This window comes from Ostrea edulis, chromosome 3, assembly GCF_947568905.1.
Source record: "Ostrea edulis chromosome 3, xbOstEdul1.1, whole genome shotgun sequence".
In the NCBI taxonomy this organism is placed as follows: domain Eukaryota; kingdom Metazoa; phylum Mollusca; class Bivalvia; order Ostreida; family Ostreidae; genus Ostrea; species Ostrea edulis.
In genome coordinates, this window is record NC_079166.1 from 95214142 (window position 1) to 95233900 (window position 19759).

The 19759-nt window shown below is 37.0% G+C and overlaps 1 protein-coding gene across 6 annotated transcripts in view; it reads right to left on the bottom strand.

Moving 5' to 3' along the window:
- The window catches only part of LOC125675810 (centrosomal protein of 162 kDa-like), a 42026-nt gene that overhangs the window by 6357 nt on the left and 15910 nt on the right, over positions 1–19759 (bottom strand). For 4 of the 6 annotated variants that reach the window (XM_056159455.1, XM_056159456.1, XM_056159460.1 and 1 more), the window contains 15 exons: positions 18987–19109; positions 16987–17114; positions 16033–16050; positions 12892–13084; positions 12385–12645; positions 11551–11675; positions 9883–10018; positions 9140–9252; positions 7096–7340; positions 5808–5946; positions 5364–5507; positions 3873–4034; positions 3093–3176; positions 552–767; positions 103–328 (listed from right to left, as the gene is read on the bottom strand). In XM_056159455.1, coding sequence (XP_056015430.1) covers positions 103–328; positions 552–767; positions 3093–3176; positions 3873–4034; positions 5364–5507; positions 5808–5946; positions 7096–7340; positions 9140–9252; positions 9883–10018; positions 11551–11675; positions 12385–12645; positions 12892–13084; positions 16033–16050; positions 16987–17114; positions 18987–19109 — 2313 coding nt within the window. The remainder of the gene's footprint in view (positions 1–102; positions 329–551; positions 768–3092; positions 3177–3872; positions 4035–5363; positions 5508–5807; positions 5947–7095; positions 7341–9139; positions 9253–9882; positions 10019–11550; positions 11676–12384; positions 12646–12891; positions 13085–16032; positions 16051–16986; positions 17115–18986; positions 19110–19759) is intronic. The other 2 variants (XM_056159461.1, XM_056159459.1) reach the window with 1 other exon arrangement.

Below are 19759 nucleotides of genomic sequence, written 5' to 3' on the forward strand. Positions count from 1 at the left end.
ACAGTGTGAACAGATTTCTCTGAACCTTCTGTAGCTGTACAGTGTGAACAGATTTCTCTGAACCTTCTGTAGTTGTGCATTGACATCCTTACAGAGATTTACCTTCTTGGTTTTTCTGAACCTTCTGTAGCTGTGCAGTGAGTTGAGATATCTGCCCCTCTAGATCCACCACCTGTTTTTTATATCGCTCCCTCGCAGCATCCAGTTCTTGTTGCAATGCGACGGCGTGAGTGTGGGGATGTTCGTACGACTTTAGATTCATGTCGTCGGGTCGATGGTAAGCTGCTAACTGTGTCTCAAGATCGCCGATTCTCTCCTCGTATTTCAACTGTCAAAAAAAAGAACAGATATTGAGTGTTTTATTACTATACATTAGATGGTCCTACAGTAAAACCTTGTCCTTCACCTTATAACACCTTTTCCTCCAATCTTCACCTTATAACACCTTGTCCGCCAACCTTCACCTTATAAAACCTTGTCCGTCAACCTTTAACTTCTAACACTTTGTCCGCCAATCTTCACCTTATACCACCTTTTCCTCCAATCCTCACCTTAATGTTGTTATACTTCTGTTCCACGGCCCGTAACATCTTGTCTTCCTCTTTCTGCCTGCTCTCCAGTTCCTGCTCCAGTTTTCGGACACGCCCCTCCAGCACTGTTACTAATGGTGACTGAGCATGCTCCTCGGGTATTACGGCTGCTGTCATCATCAGGGAGGGCAGGGAATTTGGGTGCCTTCTCTTCATTATTTGCTCCATCTCCTTCACCTGCAAATTTGAAAAACTGTCCAATAAATGTAAATCAAAAATGAAGTCCTACGATATCCAAGTTAATCATATTTCCAATTTTCTTCTTATCACGCAGCCTACAGTGAAGTTAGAATTTTTGTTCTTAATGAGAACAGATACCAGATCTTGATGTCTCTTGTACTCTGTGTAGGTAGAAAGGCTTGTCCTCTGTGTAGGTGGGATATAGAAGTTAAAAAATCAAAATGTTCTTATTTGACTATTGACATTTGACTAAAAAAATGATCATAAGATTTCTTAGCTCACTAAGCAACACACTCACATTTATAGTTATCATTTATTTATCAAAGCTCGTCATGGCTGCTGTTAATTTTTTACCGGCCTGAGGACAAATGGAGTCATAGGTTCCCTAATTCCACCTTGTAAGTATTTGTTTTAAATTCATGTAGCAAATCAATGTAAACATATAAAAAAGTATTTGTGTCCCTTTCCTCATTCCCTCTTCTCTGAAATACTTGTTGGCACACTGATTTTGACTGCGGATAACTCCGTTTACCTGAACAGGATATACATGTAGGGCTCACGGCGAGTGTGACTGGTCGACAGGGGATGCTTACTCCTCCTAGGCACCTGGTCCCACCTCTGGTGTGTCCAGGGGTCCGTGTTTGCCCAACTATCTATTCTGATTGCTTGTATGAGTTATGAGATTGATTACTGTTCGTTATCTTCACCTTTATAGGAGTTATGAGATTGATCACTGTTCGTTATCTTCACCTTTCATACTGTGGAATCATTCTTGTTCGTGAGGGCTCAATACCCACAAATTTATGTCCCAGAACCAGTGATTCTTTGCAATATCTGCTGTAGTGATATGATTTATATTTTCAACAAGAGATGTTTGTAAAACACATATGCCCCCCCCCCCCCCCCCCCCCTGGTGCAAAATTGTAAAGGGTTATACACACACACACATCATTTAATTGAGAGTAGTATCATCAATTCAAAATATTGAGCAGACAATATCTTCCTATGTCAAGAGTGGATTGACCATGTGACCTAAAAATCAATAGGGGTCATCAACTCCTGAAGATGTACCAGTGTACCAAGTTTGATGTCTGTCAAGCAAAGGGTTCTCAAGATATTGAACGGACAGTATATTCCTATGTCCAATTTGACCCTTGACCATGTGACCTTAAAATAATTAGTAGTCATCTTCTCCTGAAGATGTACCAGTGTACCAAGTTTGATGTCTGTCAAGCAAAGGGTTCTCTAGACATTGAATGGTCAGTATATTCCTATGCCCTGTTTGACCCTTGACCATATGACCTCAAAATCAATAGGGGTCATCTACTCCTTAGGATGTACCAGTGTGCCAAGTTTGATGTCTTTCAAGCAAAGGGTTCTCAAGATATTGAGCGGACATTATATTCCTATGTCCAGAGTAGATTGACCCTTGACCTTTGACCTTTTGACCTGAAAAACAATAGGGATCCTCTTCTACTCATAACTAACCCACATATGAAATATCATTATCATCAAGTGAATGGTTCTCAAGATATTGAGCGGACAACACATGGTCTACAGACCGACCGACAGACCGACCGACAGGTGCAAAACAATATGCCCCCTCTTTTTCAAAGGGGGGCATAAAAATGATATTAAACCTTGAAATTCGAGCTAGTGAATATTTGGCTTCCCACAAACACTGGCCCCCTTGAACTTTAATGATTCTGCGGTGACTGTAGCTTCTGATGGGGCACTTTGGGTTCTGTGTAAATGAGGGGGTCATACTTCTTCCATAACAGAAACTGAATACCAATATCAAAATCAGGATCAAACATTTATTCAACCTTTAACCTTTTAAAATTCTTCTCTTACACCAGATTCATTGGACCAGAAAACCAAAACTGTTTGAAACACATTGGGATATATTTATCTTCACATCAAATAGGGAAAGCATGAGAATGAGTGCAATGTTAATGAAAAGTGGATTAACTTAAACTAGATCAAGTGCACTGTTAATAAAAAGTTTTAATTTATATAAAGCGTATCAAATCTGGGTCAAGTTAAACCAGGTTTTTTAACTAAAATTAACCAGTTTTGAAACGGTAAACTATGAATGTGTAGCTCTCTGCGTTAAGACTGACAAATCACATGTAAACTATGAACATGTAGTTCTCTGTGTTAAGACTGACAAATCACATGTAACCTATGAACATGTAGTTCTCTGTGTTAAGACTGACAAATCACCTGTAACCTATGAATATGTAGCTCTCTGTGTTAAGACTGACAAATCACATGTAACCTATGAACATGTAGCTCTCTGCGTTAAGACTGACAAATCACCTGTCTCTGTAGATCCTGAATTTTCTTGGCATCTTTAGCTCTCTCTGTACTCCTCATTCTGTTGTCCTCCAACCGTTTACCCGTCTGAAAATGTAATCAGTTTATTTAACGAATGACTTTAATTAATGAGCATCTGAAAATGTAATCAGTTTACTTAAGGAATTGTTTTAATTAATGAGTATCACCTGGTTTGCGTCAATTTAAGCTTTATAATCCGTGAAGCGTATGTAAACTATTGGTGTCTCCACTAACATGATCAAGTTTACCTGCCACTCACAATGAATCTGATCAATGACAGATTGCATGTTACATGTACAAAATCCATCAAGTTTGGAAACTTTGTAGCTGATAGTGAGATCTCTAGATTCTTATGGTCTGACGGTTGTAACTGATGGACAGACAGACAGACAGATAGACAGATCAGTTACTACACTAGTGACTACCCACCCACTCCCATCTTCACGAGACAAGGGTGATTATACACGGTGTTTCTCTGGAGAAATTGTCACCCCTTGGCTAACGAAGATGATTCTCTCCCACCCCTCCCCCATTACATGTTTGTAAAATTACATCTGATCCAGTAATTTCAATTTTTATGCCATTGATCCACCATAAAAATAATCCTCATCGAATCTTTGTACCCACATAAGTCTGAATTTTTAGATCCATGCCTCAATAATATGTTGTATTAACCTCCGACAGAAATTCCCAAATCCATGCCCTGATGTTGAACCCTCGTGTGTCAGAATTCTTAGATCCACGCCTCACTAATGTACAAACCTCAGACTGGAGATCCTGTATCCTGGACTTCAGCTTTGTGATTTCTTCTTCTTTCGCTTTCAGTTTCTTGGTGTCTTGGTCCAGTAGTTTCTGGTTCTCAGCGTACCACTTCAGTTTCCTGTTTAGTCTCTCTGTCTCCTCCTTATAGCGGTCTTCTAATTTCTGAAATCAGTCATGTCAGAAATTTAAACAAGACGTGTTTGTGAGACACTGATGCCCCGAGATTACAACAAAGTGGAATCAGGTCAAAGGTCAATGTCAAGGTCTTGATTTTGGTGTCAATGGAAAGGTCTTACCAAAAGAAATACACATACCAAATACAAAAGCTCTACCTCGTATGGTGTAAAAGATATGACCAAGCTAAAGTTTTTGTCACGGACAGACGGACAGGTCGAAAACTATACGTCTCTGAATCTTTCATTTCAGGCCCATAAAAATAATATAACTCTTTAGCTAAAACTAAGACCCCTAAACATGGAGGAAGATATTTCCTGATAATGAAACACACAGTGACCAATAAGACTGTTTATACTAGTGAATACAGAATATCTACTTACATCTCCATCAAAATCAATCAATCAATAGATGTCACTGATCAATCAATCAATAGATGTCACTCTGATCAATCAATCAATAGATGTCACTCTGATCAATCAATCAATAGATGTCACTCTGATCAATCAATCAATAGATGTCACTCTGATCAATCAATTAATATATGTCACTGATCAATCAATCAATAGATGTCACTGATCAATCAATCAATAGATGTCACTCTGATCAATCAATCAATACATGTCACTCTGATCAATCAATCAATAGATGTCACTGATCAATCAATCAATAGATGTCACTCTGATCAATCAATCAATAGATGTCACTGATCAATCAATAGATGTCACTCTGATCAATCAATCAATAGATGTCACTCTGATCAATCAATAGATGTCACTCTGATCAATCAATCAATAGATGTCACTGATCAATCAATCAATAGATGTCACTCTGATCAATCAATCAATAGATGTCACTGATCAATCAATCAATAGATGTCACTCTGATCAATCAATCAATACATGTCACTCTGATCAATCAATCAATAGATGTCACTGATCAATCAATCAATAGATGTCACTCTGATCAATCAATCAATAGATGTCACTCTGATCAATCAATCAATAGTTGTCACTGATCAATCAATCAATAGTTGTCACTGATCTATCAATCAATAGATGTCACTCTGATCAATCAATCAATAGATGTCACTGATCAATCAATCAATAGATGTCACTCTGATCAATCAATCAATAGATGTCACTCTGATCAATCAATTAATATATGTCACTGATCAATCAATCAATAGATGTCACTGATCAATCAATCAATAGATGTCACTCTGATCAATCAATCAATACATGTCACTCTGATCAATCAATCAATAGATGTCACTGATCAATCAATCAATAGATGTCACTCTGATGAACAGCTCACCCTAATGTCCTCCGGATACGATGCCTTCTCCAGTTTCTCGTGTAAGAGTTCTCTCTCTTTGATTAGTTTGTCCATTTGTTGATCCAACTCGATCTTGGTTCTCTGTGATATTTCTAGCTCGCGTTTCATTGTTACCTCACGTCTCTGTAAAATTCAGTTATTTTCAAATTTGTAATAAATCATACTTTGAATTTTTTTTTAGAATATTAAACTTTTAAATGCAATTAAAAACCAGAATCATTTTGTGCTTTATAGAAATACTATGGATTCCCTAATATATACAAGGAATTCATTATAGCTTAATTTTGCGAAATATTACAGAATCTGTTACTTTTTCATTCAATAGAAAACTTCATGTAAAATTCTTTTATAGTCATCAGACCTTACATACGACTTTTTGTACTGTTTACTTCCCCGCTGAATTCTGTCACATAAGGATGGTACCTTGTGCTCTCGTAACTCCGCCTCTAACTCAGCAATCTGCCCCATTCCCAGGGCCAAGTTGACATCAGGATTGCCCTGCTGAGACTCTAGCACTCTGGTTTTCATCAGTGGAATACCCTCATCTTCACCAGATTTTGCCCTGATAATCAAATAAAAAATATCAGTCTGGCTTTGAATTAACACTTGAGAACATTTCATCTGAGAAAAGCAAAAGAATAAAGATCCTACAGAACTGATTGGTGTGACTACAGAACGACTACAGAACGTGCTGGAGACTCAATAAAACTGTGTGACTACAGAACGTGCTGGAGACTCAATAAAACTGTGTGACTTCAGAACGTGCTGGAGACCCAATAAAACTGTGTGTCTACAGAACGACTACAGAACGTGCTGGAGACCCAATAAAACTGTGTGTCTACAGAATGTGCTGGAGACTCAATAAAACTGTGTGTCTACAGAACGACTACAGAACGTGCTGGAGACTCAATAAAACTGTGTGTCTACAGAACGACTACAGAACGTGCTGGAGACTCAATAAAACTGTGTGTCTACAGAACGTGCTGGAGACCCAATAAAACTGTGTGACTACAGAACGTGCTGGAGACCCAATAAAACTGTGTGTCTACAGAACAACTACAGAACGTGCTGGAGACCCAATAAAACTGTGTGTCTACAGAACAACTACAGAACGTGCTGGAGACCCAATAAAACTGTGTGTCTACAGAACGTGCTGGAGACTCAATAAAACTGTGTGACTACAGAACGTGCTGGAGACTCAATAAAACTGTGTGTCTACAGAACGTGCTGGAGACTCAATAAAACTGTGTGTCTACAGAACGTGCTGGAGACCCAATAAAACTGTGTGTCTACAGAACGACTACAGAACGTGCTGGAGACTCAATAAAACTGTGTGTCTACAGAACGATTACAGAACGTGCTGGAGACCCAATAAAACTGTGTGTCTACAGAACGTGCTGGAGACCCAATAAAACTGTGTTTCTACAGAATGTGCTGGAGACTCAATAAAACTGTGTGTCTACAGAACGTGCTGGAGACCCAATAAACCTGTGTGTCTACAGAACGTGCTGGAGACCCATATTCATAAATGCATATCATACATGCTATTGATTCTTATTGTCTGCAAATTTCTGCAAAAATTGGTCGACTGCAGAAAATGCATGTACCTGTTATATATATGGTACATACATGTACGGCAATTAGTCTGATCTACTGAGTCATTAGTCTGATCTACTGAGTCATTAGTCTGATTTACTGCCCCGATTCCTACCTAAGGTTCGTAAGTTCAGTCTGCAACCTCTGGTTCTCGGAGAACATTCTCTCCTCCGTGACCTTGGCCTGCTTCTGTAAGCCCTTGACCTGATCATACAGTCGCTGGTTCTCCTGCTGGTACCCGGCTATCAAATTTTCCTGTTCCTGTAGATCTTTCTTTAGACGTTCCATTTGTTCCGTACTGATTTCACCCGGGGCCCCATTCATCACCTGTTTCTTCAACTTCTCCTTGTCTCCCGGGATCTGAAGGTTAAACATCACACATTACAACTCACAGTGCAGACTCTAAACACCTGTAGGTTAAACATCACACATTACAACTCACAGTGCAGACTCTAAACATCTGTAGGTTAAACATCACACATTGCAAATCACTGTGCAGACTTATCTAAACATCTGAAGGTGAGTCAAGATTAAAATCACATTACAAATCACAGTGGTGACATCTCCAAATATCTGTGTGCAGAGAGAAATATTATAAATGAAAGTTGAGACTTCTTGGTGTATCTGACGGTGGAGTGAAGTTAAAAATCACACATTACAATCACAATGAAGACATATTTAAACATCTGTAAATAGAGTAAAGATAAAAATCAATCATCATAAATCACAATGGAGATGTCTTCAAATATCTGTCTCCAAGTATCTGTGTGAAATCAAAAATGAAAGTGGAGTCGTCTTGATGTATCTATATATGTTATGACATTGCAAATCAAAGTCTCGAGCCACCTATATGTGGAGTGATTTACAAATCAAAGTCTCGAGGCACCTATATGTGGAGTGATTTACAAATCAAAGTCTTGAGGCACCTACATGTATGTGGAGTGATTTACAAATCAAAGTCTCGAGGCACCTATATGTGGAGTGATTTACAAATCATAGTCTCGAGCCACCTATATGTGGAGTGATTTACAAATCAAAGTCTCGAGGCACCTATATGTGGAGTGATTTACAAATCATAGTCTCGAGGCACCTACATGTACAGTGTATATGTGGAGTGATTTACAAATGAAAGTCTCGAGGCACCTACATGTATGTGGAGTGATTTACAAATCAATGTCTCGAGGCACCTATATGTGGAGTGATTTACAAATCAAAGTGGAGTCGTCTCAAGGAATCTGTTTTTGGAGTAAAATTGCAATCCATGCACTACAAATCAAGGTGGAAACATCTCAGAGTACATTAGTACCTGTATATAGAGTGAAACATCTCAGAGTACATTAGTACCTGTGTATCTGTATATAGATTATATCCCTTTTCACTCAAAATACGCCAAAATAGATGAGAATTCATCAATATTGGCATCTACATGTAAGGGAAAGTGTGCAATAATCAGCATGCATTTCTTAACTGTTCAATATTAAACCTATCATTAATGCATGAAGCAAACTGATTTTGTGAATGGTCCGGGACATCATAATTTATGTACAGTAAAACATTTTACTTAAGTAAATATCAAATACCGGCTCTGTCAGATTCGGAGGACCATCGTCTGCCATTTTGGCTTGTTTACATCGTTACAGTAACGTCAATATTGAACGCTCACACTCGGAATGTTTCGGGCGCACAGGATTTACGCAATGCAAAGTTAGCGTTCAATAAATTCTCAGGATATTGAATGCTAACATTCTCTAGATTTTACGCAGATTTTTTAATAGACTATTTATTAGCTATATAATAAATATATATCCACGTGACGTATAGCGCAGTATAGGGCTACAGACCTTGGCTGACAGGACATACTGTATAGGGGGGAAATAAATCATGGTGGAAATTTTCGCTATATTTGCGGTCTAGACATATCCGCGAATTTAAGAAACTGTGAATATCTTTATTCTTATTATTCTTTAATACACAATGTATTTCTAAAAAAAGGGGGGGGGGGGACCTCATAGTGATTCGAATCCGCAAATCTATGAACCTGTGAATGTGTCTAAAATGAAAAAAACTCGAAAATTACAACCCGTGAAATTATTTCCCTATACAGTAGTTTTCCTGTTTCAGTCTCCACGTGACATATAATGCAGTATAGGGCTACAAACCTTGGCTGACAGGACGTAGTTCTCCTGTTTCAGTTTGTGGATTTCCTCCTCGTACCCCAATTTCTGTTTCTCAAGTTCTCGCTCATGAGCTTGTACTGAATTCTCGAGTTCTTCTGCAAAATCAAGGAATTAATGAAGAAAATTAGGTTACCAAGAAACTTGTAAAGGGAAGTAACTCCAAACAGTTACGTTACAGATCTGAATGTATATTCCTTCTGATACACGCCTCTGAGATCTACATGTATTTTACATTCACACACATCTTGACAGTGAATCATATACAAGACTCATTTACTTACACAGGTATTTCAATAAAGTAATATTTATTACTGCATATCCCCCATAAGTGCCCTTATCTAATTTTGCATTGTGAAACAGGTTTTGCAGAGTCGGGCATACTCTTCAAAAGTGGGGCAATTCAAAAATCCCTAATCCAAAGCACCCACCCTTAACCTCTAATTCAAATGGAACCCAGGAAGTTTAGGTGAGATAGCATACCTGCATGTTGGGTAAAAATCAGTTTTGAATGTGTCAACATTTACACAAGGATGAACCATCAAAAACACACTTAGGAATGCATGGCAAGTACTAGATGAATACTCTGGTGAGAGGAGTTTAAATAGTACTCACTTATTCAGTAGAACACATCATACTTTATTCTCTTACGATTGTCTGCTTTCAAATTTTGAAATGAATTTATTAAATAGATACTGTCTCAGACTCCAAATGAATTTTAAACATACCTCTTAGGTTTTGATTGGCAGTTTTTTCAGACAGCACCAGTTTTTGGAGTTCTTCTAGGTCAATAGGCAGATCCTCTACAGATTTATCTCCCTTCCAGCTGGCTGACAAAGCAGGTTCATTTTCAGAAAATTTGGTCTGGAATGGTCACAAGAAGTTACAAATTCATTAGTACTGTATCTAGAATAAGTGTCCATCTAAATGTTTTATTATAACTATCAGAGCATGGATCTTTTGTGGTTGCTACATAAAGGAATTTAAGCTGTAGTGTATTCAGACAGACAGATGATGAAATTTCAGCTGTGATGTATTCAGACAGACAGACGATGAAATTTAAGCTGTGATGTATTCAGACAGACAGATGATGAAATTTAAGCTGTGATGTATTCAGACAGACAGATGATGAAATTTCAGCTGTGATGTATTCAGACAGACAGATGATGAAATTTAAGCTGTGATGTATTCAGACAGACAGATGATGAAATTTAAGTTGTGGTGTATTCAGACAGATGATGAAATTTAAGCTGTGGTGTATTCAGACAGATGATGAAATTTAAGTTGTGGTGTATTCAGACAGATGATGAAATTTAAGCTGTGGTGTATTCAGACAGACAGATGATGAAATTTAAGCTGTGGTGTATTCAGACAGACAGATGATGAACAAAGTGAGTCCTACTCCGCAACAACCTCCCATCCTGTTACAATCATTCTTTTAACTATGTCTCTTCTTACAAACATTTACTAGATCTAGGTTAACTATGTCTTTTCTTACAAACATTCACTAGATTTAGATTAGCTGAGTCTTTTCTTACAAACATTTACTAGATCTAGATTAACTAAGTCTTTTCTTAGAAACATTCACTAGATCTAGATTAGCTAAGGCTTTTCTTACAAACATTCACTAGATCTAGATTAACTATGTCTTTTCTTACAAACATTCACTAGATCTAGATTAGCTAAGGCTTTTCTTACAAACATTCACTAGATCTAGATTAACTATGTCTTTTCTTACAAACATTCACTAGATCTAGATTAGCTAAGCCTTTTCTTACAAACATTCACTAGATCTAGATTACCTAAGCCTTTTCTTACACACATTCACTAGATCTAGATTAGCTAAGTCTTTTCTTACACACATTCACTAGATCTAGATTAGCTAAGGCTTTTCTTACAAGCATTCACTAGATCTAGATTAACTATGTCTTTTCTTACAAACATTCACTAGATCTAGATTAGCTAAGGCTTTTCTTACAAACATTCACTAGATCTAGATTAGCTAAGTCTTTTCTTACAAACATTCACTAGATCTAGATGACTGTGGAATCATCTTAATTCGTGAGGGCCATTGTTCGTGGGTAAGCAAATTTTGCTGATTCGGGTGGACGTAATTTTGTGGGTAAGTGATACAATGTCACAAGGAGAGATAACTCTACTTGGTTTAAAAAATGTTCAAGGACACGTAAATTCGTGGGTAAGAGTGACCCACGAAATCCACGAACATCAATCTCCCACAAACAATGATGATTCCACAGTAAGTCTTTTCTTACAAACATTCACTAGATCTAGATTAACTAAATCTCATCTTACAAACATTCACTAGATCTAGATTAACTAAATCTCTTCTTACAAACATTCACTAGATTTAGATTTGCTATGATGTAAGGCTTTACCCTGGGCATCGCTTTTGTCGGGGAGAAGTGGTCTGTGATGTAGGCGGCAAAGGAATCAATGGAGACTCGTAGCTGAGAGTCCAGGCCTGGATGGTGTCCCTGGCTCTGTTTAGGAGACTGTGTACCTGAATTTAAACAAAAAATACTCTACATAACCAAAAACTCAGTACTAATCTCAAACCTTTGTAGATCTAACTGACAGATTAGCAAAGTCACATAACTTACAATCAGAATACAGTATATCACAGTTAAACACTGAAATAGGAATCTCACAGTGAAGTGATTTCATTCCCTCTAGTCTTAGAACATATTGTGAGCTTAATTGGAAATAATGAATTACATTTATAATGAATCAAAATCTTCATTCAAGCATGTTTTACGGTACTGGTGATCAAAGCAGCTTACTGACATGACAGTCAATTTAGATCTAACGTCCACTAGAAAATATCATGAGATGAATGGTGAATTAGGTTTACATTGGATAAACATGCACACTATGTCAAAAAGAAGAAGCTAAAACTTGCTGAAACTGGGCATTCCTAGGAAGAAGCCTTTAAAAGAAAGGTAACCTGTGAAAATGCATAAACTCGCTAATCATGATACTTATAGTTACCAATGATTTTCTGTTGTGAGATGTTTGCTGGGACTTATAATTACAGATATTTTTTTGCCGTGAGATGTCCGTTGGGACTTATAATTACAGATAATTTTCTGTCGTGAGATGTCCGCTGGAACTTATAATTACTGATAATTTTCTATCGTGAAATGTCCGCTGGAACTTATAATTACAGATAATTTTTTGTCGTAAAATGTCCGTTGGGGACTTATAATTACCGATAATTTTCTGTCGTGAGATGTCCACTGGAGACCACGGCTGTTCCTGTTGTCCCACCTCTCTCAGTCTCCTCTCCTTCTTTCCGGCCCTCTCTGGGGCCCTGTCCTTGCCCCCGTGCTTAGCCCCTCTGTGTTCCTCGGTTCTCAGGGTCCCCCTCTCCCTGGCGCTGGAGGGCCTCTCTTTACTCGGGGTCCTCCCGGGTGACTGTTGTCCATATCCAGAGCTTTTAATGTGATTATACTTGTTCTTCAAGGTAGACCCTATGTTGTAAAATGTAGGAAACTTGTACACAAAATTATATGTATTTTTTATCCATTATGAAAACCACTACTTTCATTTTGAATGAAGAATATCGGCTGTTACAACAATTAAAATATTGCTGGCCTATCCATTTTTTTCCCAACTGAAACAATTTGCTTTGGCATCAGAAATAATTTTTTGTCCCTTTTACCGTAAACTGTGACTTTCTACCTCCTACAAAGAAACTTCTTTCTGATGTAAATTACCTGCTTTAGTTGGTGACAATGACCTTGACCTCTCATCCAACTTCATCGTATTTGACCTTGGTGACATCCATCTCCTTGGTGATGACCTTGGGGACAGACTGCGACCCGGGGAGGAGGGAGAGGATTTCTTAGACTTTGTTTTTCCTTTCTCTTTAGAATTTTTCTTTTTGGTTCTTCCTCTTTCTGATATTGACTGTGAATGAAAATTTCGTAATTTACACACAACAGCTGCTATGAATATTTTGAAATTTGATTCTTATTTTTATTTTATGTGTAGGTTATAATATACACAGCTTTTCAGTGAGATAGATACAATGGTTTTTATTTTATGTATAGGTTACACACAGCTTTTCAGTGAGATACATACAATGGTTTTTATTTTATGTATAGGTTATAAACAGCTTTTCAGTGAGATGCATACAATGGTTTTATTTTATGTATAGGTTATAAACAGCTTTTCAGTGAGATACATAGTGGTTTTCCTGTATTGCATGCTGTACATATCCTGCTGATATCAAGTGGTAATGGGGCATTTTAAACATGCTATATTTTCAAACTGTACGTAACAATTTTATTTAAAGAAAGTGAGTGTAATAATCATTATGAACCTTTTTGCAAAAAATGAATTTCAAACATTATCAAAGGTATCATAATCATAAATGTACAGTGTGTATAGGTAATGAAATGTACAGTGTGTCTACAGGTAATGAAATGTACAGTGTGTCTACAGGTAATGAAATGTACATCGTGTGTACAGGTAATGAAATGTACATCGTGTCTACAGGTAATGAAATGTACATCGTGTGTACAGGTAATGAAATGTACATCGTGTGTACAGGTAATGAAATGTACATCGTGTGTACAGGTAATGAAATGTACATCGTGTCTACAGGTAATGAAATGTACATCGTGTCTACAGGTAATGAAATGTACAGTGTGTCTACAGGTAATGAAATGTACATCGTGTCTACAGGTAATGAAATGTACATCGCGTGTACAGGTAATGAAATGTACATCGTGTCTACAGGTAATGAAATGTACATCGCGTGTACAGGTAATGAAATGTACATCGTGTCTACAGGTAATGAAATGTACATCGTGTGTACAGGTAATGAAATGTACAGTGTGTCTACAGGTAATGAAATGTACAGTGTGTCTACAGGTAATGAAATGTACATTGTGTCTACAGGTAATGAAATGTACATCGTGTCTACAGGTAATGAAATATACATCGCATGTACAGGTAATGAAATGTACAGTGTGTCTACAGGTAATGAAATGTACAGTGTGTCTACAGGTAATGAAATGTACATCGTGTCTACAGGTAATGAAATGTACATCGCGTGAACAGGTAATGAAATGTACATCGCGTGTACAGGTAAGAAAATGTACATCGCGTGAACAGGTGTTGTAATGAACATTTTTTGTACAGATACTCATATGTAAAATGTGTACAAGGACTGTAATGTACATTGTATGTATAAATAGATTGTGTGTATAAATAGATTGTGTGTATAAATAGATTCTGTATATAAATAGATTGTGTGTATAAATAGATATTGTATATAAATAGATTGTGTGTATAAATAGATTGTGTGTATAAATACATGCACTAGCAGTTTGTGTTGATATAGTTGTTTATATTTTACACAGAAATTTTAACTATCTATAGTATGATGACTGGTATGAGAATGTTCTAAGAACACTTGAGTCAGATGATATGGAACTGTGAGACCATGTAGGCTCCTGATTTTTCCTATTCTAAAGGTCCACAATGAGAACTATGGGTCCACACTGAGATTTAAGGGTTCACACTGAGATATAAGGGTCCACACTGAGATATAAGGGTCCACATTGAGATATAAGGGTCCACATTGAGATATAAGGGTCCACACTGAGATTTAAGGGTTCACACTGAAATATAAGGGTCCACACTGAGATATAAGGGTCCACACTGAGATATAGGATCCCACATTGAGATATAAGAGTCCACACTGAGATATAGGATCCCACATTGAGATATAAGGTCCCACACGGAAATTCAAGAACCCACACTGAGATATAAGGACTCACACTGAGATATAAGGTCCCACACAGAGATATAAGGAACCACACTGAGATATAAGGAACCACACTGAGAGATAAGGAACCACACAGAGATATAAGGAACCACACTGAGATATAAGGAACCACACTGAGATATAAGGACTCACACTGAGATATAAGGGTCAACACTGAGAGATAAGGAACCACACTGAGATATAAGGTCCCACACAGAGATATAAGGGACCACACTGAGATATAAGGAACCACACTAAAATTTATGGACCCACAATAGACATTGAAAAATCTGAACAATATATGCAACTCGTTCCAGGAAAAAACTTCATTTGACGTGTAGGTGATAAGATTTTCAATGTTTGATTGAACACGCAAAATTTTACATGCATTGGTGGGAAGACAAGGTTGTAACCACAACACAGTGCTAAAGTATATGGCAAAAATGTTACTGAACTCAGACAAAAAGCAGACCAGACAGACAGCAGACAGACAGAAACCATATGAGACAGACACCAGACATGCAGACAGAAACCAGACAAAAACCAGACCAGACAGAGACCAGACATAAACTAGACAGACAAAAACCAGACCAGACAAACACCAGACCAGACAAACACCAGTCAGAGAAACCAGACAGACAGAAACCAGACAGACAGATGACAAACAGTCACCAGACAGACAGAAACCAGACAGACAGATGACAAACAGTCACCAGACCAGACAGAAACCAGACAGACATACAGAAGACAGACAGACACCAGACCAGACAGAGGGACACCAGACAGACATACACCAGACAGACACCAGACAAAGTGATGACCATATGCCCATGATACTTGGGACATGACACAAAATTCCAGCACACAAATAAACCTGCATGCATATTTCAAACATAAATAGTTTCTAGCATAACTATGCAAAAACCTACAAAACTTGATCAGTCTTTGTTTTTCCTCTTGTAAACATGCAAAATAAATATCTCAATTCTAAATTAGCCATTTCCACAGCACTGTGATCCACGCCGAATTCTTGTTGTGAGGTCACACAATTCAAACTTTGTTACACAACACGCAAGCTTACCTTCGCCTTCGAACCTGTCTGTTAAAAAGTGTATCCCATTTTTAAATACTATGTATGTAACATAAAATCTGTTATCATAATTCAAATTACCTACAAAATACTTAATAGTTCACATAATTCCCAGTGAGATTTTCTAGTTAGCTTTTAATTCTTCATCATAATTGACATTACAGTAAACCTGTTAATTTTCATGAGATTTTATTTTCCAAATTTAGGTGCTGTTGATTTCTCCACAAAAAGACGCTTTGCAAACAATTTCTATTATAACTGTATCACCAAATATCCATCAGCTAAAAATTTACATGAACTGAATTCTGAAGTGTGTAAACAAGTGAAATTACACAAAATTCTTCGGAATAAACCAGATTCACTGTATACAAGAGTTACGCCTGAATTCTGTAATTACATGTACTACCACCATATTTCATATCTAGTAAATGGAGGGTGGGGTTTTCGTTATCATGGTATCATTTTGAAGGAAATAAAAATAATCCACCATAGGAATTTTAAAAATTTTGTTTATTGCTTGATTTCTTTCACCTAGAATTTTACATTAATTTTGAAGTTTATGAGAAGAGCATGTTTTATTAAAATATTTTGAAAAGAAATTATATTTTCAAACAAATCTCTTGGTAGAAAGTTACATATTCTTTCTCTATATGAAAATATGAAATAAAATTAACCATTTCTCACAAACATTTTTAGAAAATTAGATTTTTCTTATTTTTACAAAGGGCAGATAACTCTTCAAAAAAGTATCAAGGACAAAAAGGTAAGCTTTTAATCATTTCCCACCCATGTCAATTTCATCTACTTCACTTTCATCATTTTTTAATAATAAACATTCATTTAAATCCTTACAAATTGTTCATTATCCTTTCGTTATACATTGTCGTAAATACATACTAATTCCTCAGTACTCTGATGTAATTACTGAGTAACGTCAGTACTTACGATCTGTGTGACCGGCTGGTACATCTCGGTGTCCTCTGTGTGGGACTGGTCAAACCCTCGGGGTGAGGAGTTGTCCGGTTGGATGGGGGACAGGCCAAAGCCTCGTATCTCCTCCATTTTTCTCTCACCTTAATAGCAAATTATGAACGCTTGACACAATATTTAAATTCAAATGATGTTTTCAATGTTCAGTCATGTAGTAGATACAACTTTCTATAAACTAGAAATTTCACAATGGAAGAAATCCTAACACAGTTCAATACAATGATATGCTTGAGAAGTGTACCACAAAGTTTTTCTAATTCATGCATTTAACTGAAACATGTATTTCGCAAATTCTATGGTCGTTATAACGATCTAGTTCGTCAATACAACCTCGCATTGGGTCAAATGCTGTCTGACGTGTTTCATACCGATTGTTAAGCTGTTCTTGGCACACTGATTTTGACTGCGGATAACTCCGTTTACCTGATCAGGATATGGGGCTCACGGCGGGTGTGACCGGTCAACAGGGGATGCTTACTCCTCCTAGGCACCTGATCCCACCTCTGGTGTGTCCAGGGGTCCGTGTTTGCCCAACTATCTATTTTGTATTGCTTGTAGGAGTTATGAGATTGATCACTGTTCGTTATCTTCACCTTGCATGTACACGTGCAAAATTATTGCCTGTATAAACTCTGCATGCTTCATCATGTTTTGATCTCCAGACACCACACTGATAATTGGGGAGCAAGCTTTGTAGTATACAGTAAAATCGCAATAGCTAGATTATGTCACTTGCACCAAAGGCACTAAATTTGATAGCACGATAAATTTCCTTGTTTTACAGTATATCAAATGATATCACTATATTTTCTGTATGAATTTTCTTGATTATCACCAGTTGGAAATGGGCAAACTTTGCAGGTTCATGGGGACATGATTTCGTGGGTAAGCGCTACGATGTCACTAGGACTCTACTTGGTTTAAAAAAAATGTTAGAGGACATATAAATTTGTGGGTAAGAATGACCCACGAAATCCACGAACATCAATCCCCCACGAACAATGATCATTCCGCAGTATTAAGTTATCCCACTATATTTTCTCTATTTCTTTATTATCACCAGATGGAAGTGGGAGTGAACCTTTAAATTAACAAACTGAATGATCCCTTTTAGCCTGGGAAATGAGTTAGAAAAGTTACGAGACAAGGGACAGACAGATCAGAAAAAGATTATCGGACAGACTTATAACAAACAGATTCATAACTAACAGATTTATAACAAACAGATTCATAACTAACAGATTTATAACGAACAGACTTATAACTAACAGACTTATAACGAACAGATTTATAATGAACAGATTTATAACGAACAGATTTATAACGAACAGATTTATAACGAACAGACTTAATAACGAACAGATTCATAACTAACAGATTTATAACTAACAGATTTATAACTAACAGATTTATAACGAACAGATTCATAACGAACAGACTCATAACGAACAGATTTATAACGAACAGATTTATAACTAACAGATTTATAACTAACAGATTTATAACGAACAGATTTATAACGAACAGACTTATAACGAACAGATTTATAACGAACAGACTTATAACGAACAGATTTATAACGAACAGACTTATAACGAACAGATTTATAACGAACAGACTTATAACGAACAGATTTATAACGAACAGACTTATAACTAACAGATTTATAATGAACAGATTTATAACTGACAGATTTATAACGGACAGATTCATAACGAACAGATTTATAATGAACAGACTTATAACGAACAGATTTATAACTAACAGATTTATAACGAACAGATTTATAACGAACAGATTTATAACAGACAGATTTATAACGGACAGATTTATAACGGACAGACTTATAACAGACAGATTTTTGATATGAAAATGTCACTTAATCTGTTAGCACTGACTTCATGGACAAGCAGAAGCGCTGAGAGGAGACACATTAAGGTGGTTTGATAACTGACCGTTCGCGGGAGACTTCCTCTTCTCCGACAGCAGCTGCACGTCGTCTTGATCGTGTCTACTCTGGCTCTGTTTCTCAATGTTGTCCATTTCCTGAAGGACTTCCTCTACCGTCCTGTGTTTACCTGAGGAGTCAGAAAAACCTCACTATTACAACCCATAGTCAGAAAAACCTCACTATTACAACCCATAGTCAGAAAAACCTCACTATTACAACTCATAGTCAGAAAAACCTCACTATTACAACTCATAGTCAGAAAAACCTCACTATTACAACCCATAGTCAGAAAAACCTCACTATTACAACCCATAGTCAGAAAAACCTCACTATTACAACTCATAGTCAGAAAAACCTCACTATTACAACTCATAGTCAGAAAAACCTCACTATTACAACCCATAGTCAGAAAAACCTCACTATTACAACTCATAGTCAGAAAAACCTCACTATTACAATCCAACTCATAGTCAGAAAAACCTCACTATTACAACTCATAATCAGAAAAACCTCACTATTACAATCCAACTCATAGTCAGAAAAACCTCACTATTACAACTCATAGTCAGAAAAACCTCACTATTACAACACATAGTCAGAAAAACCTCACTATTACAACTCATAGTCAGAAAAACCTCACTATTACAACCCATAGTCAGAAAAACCTCACTATTACAACTCATAGTCAGAAAAACCTCACTATTACAATCCAACTCATAGTCAGAAAAACCTCACTATTACAACTCATAGTCAGAAAAACCTCACTATTACAACCCA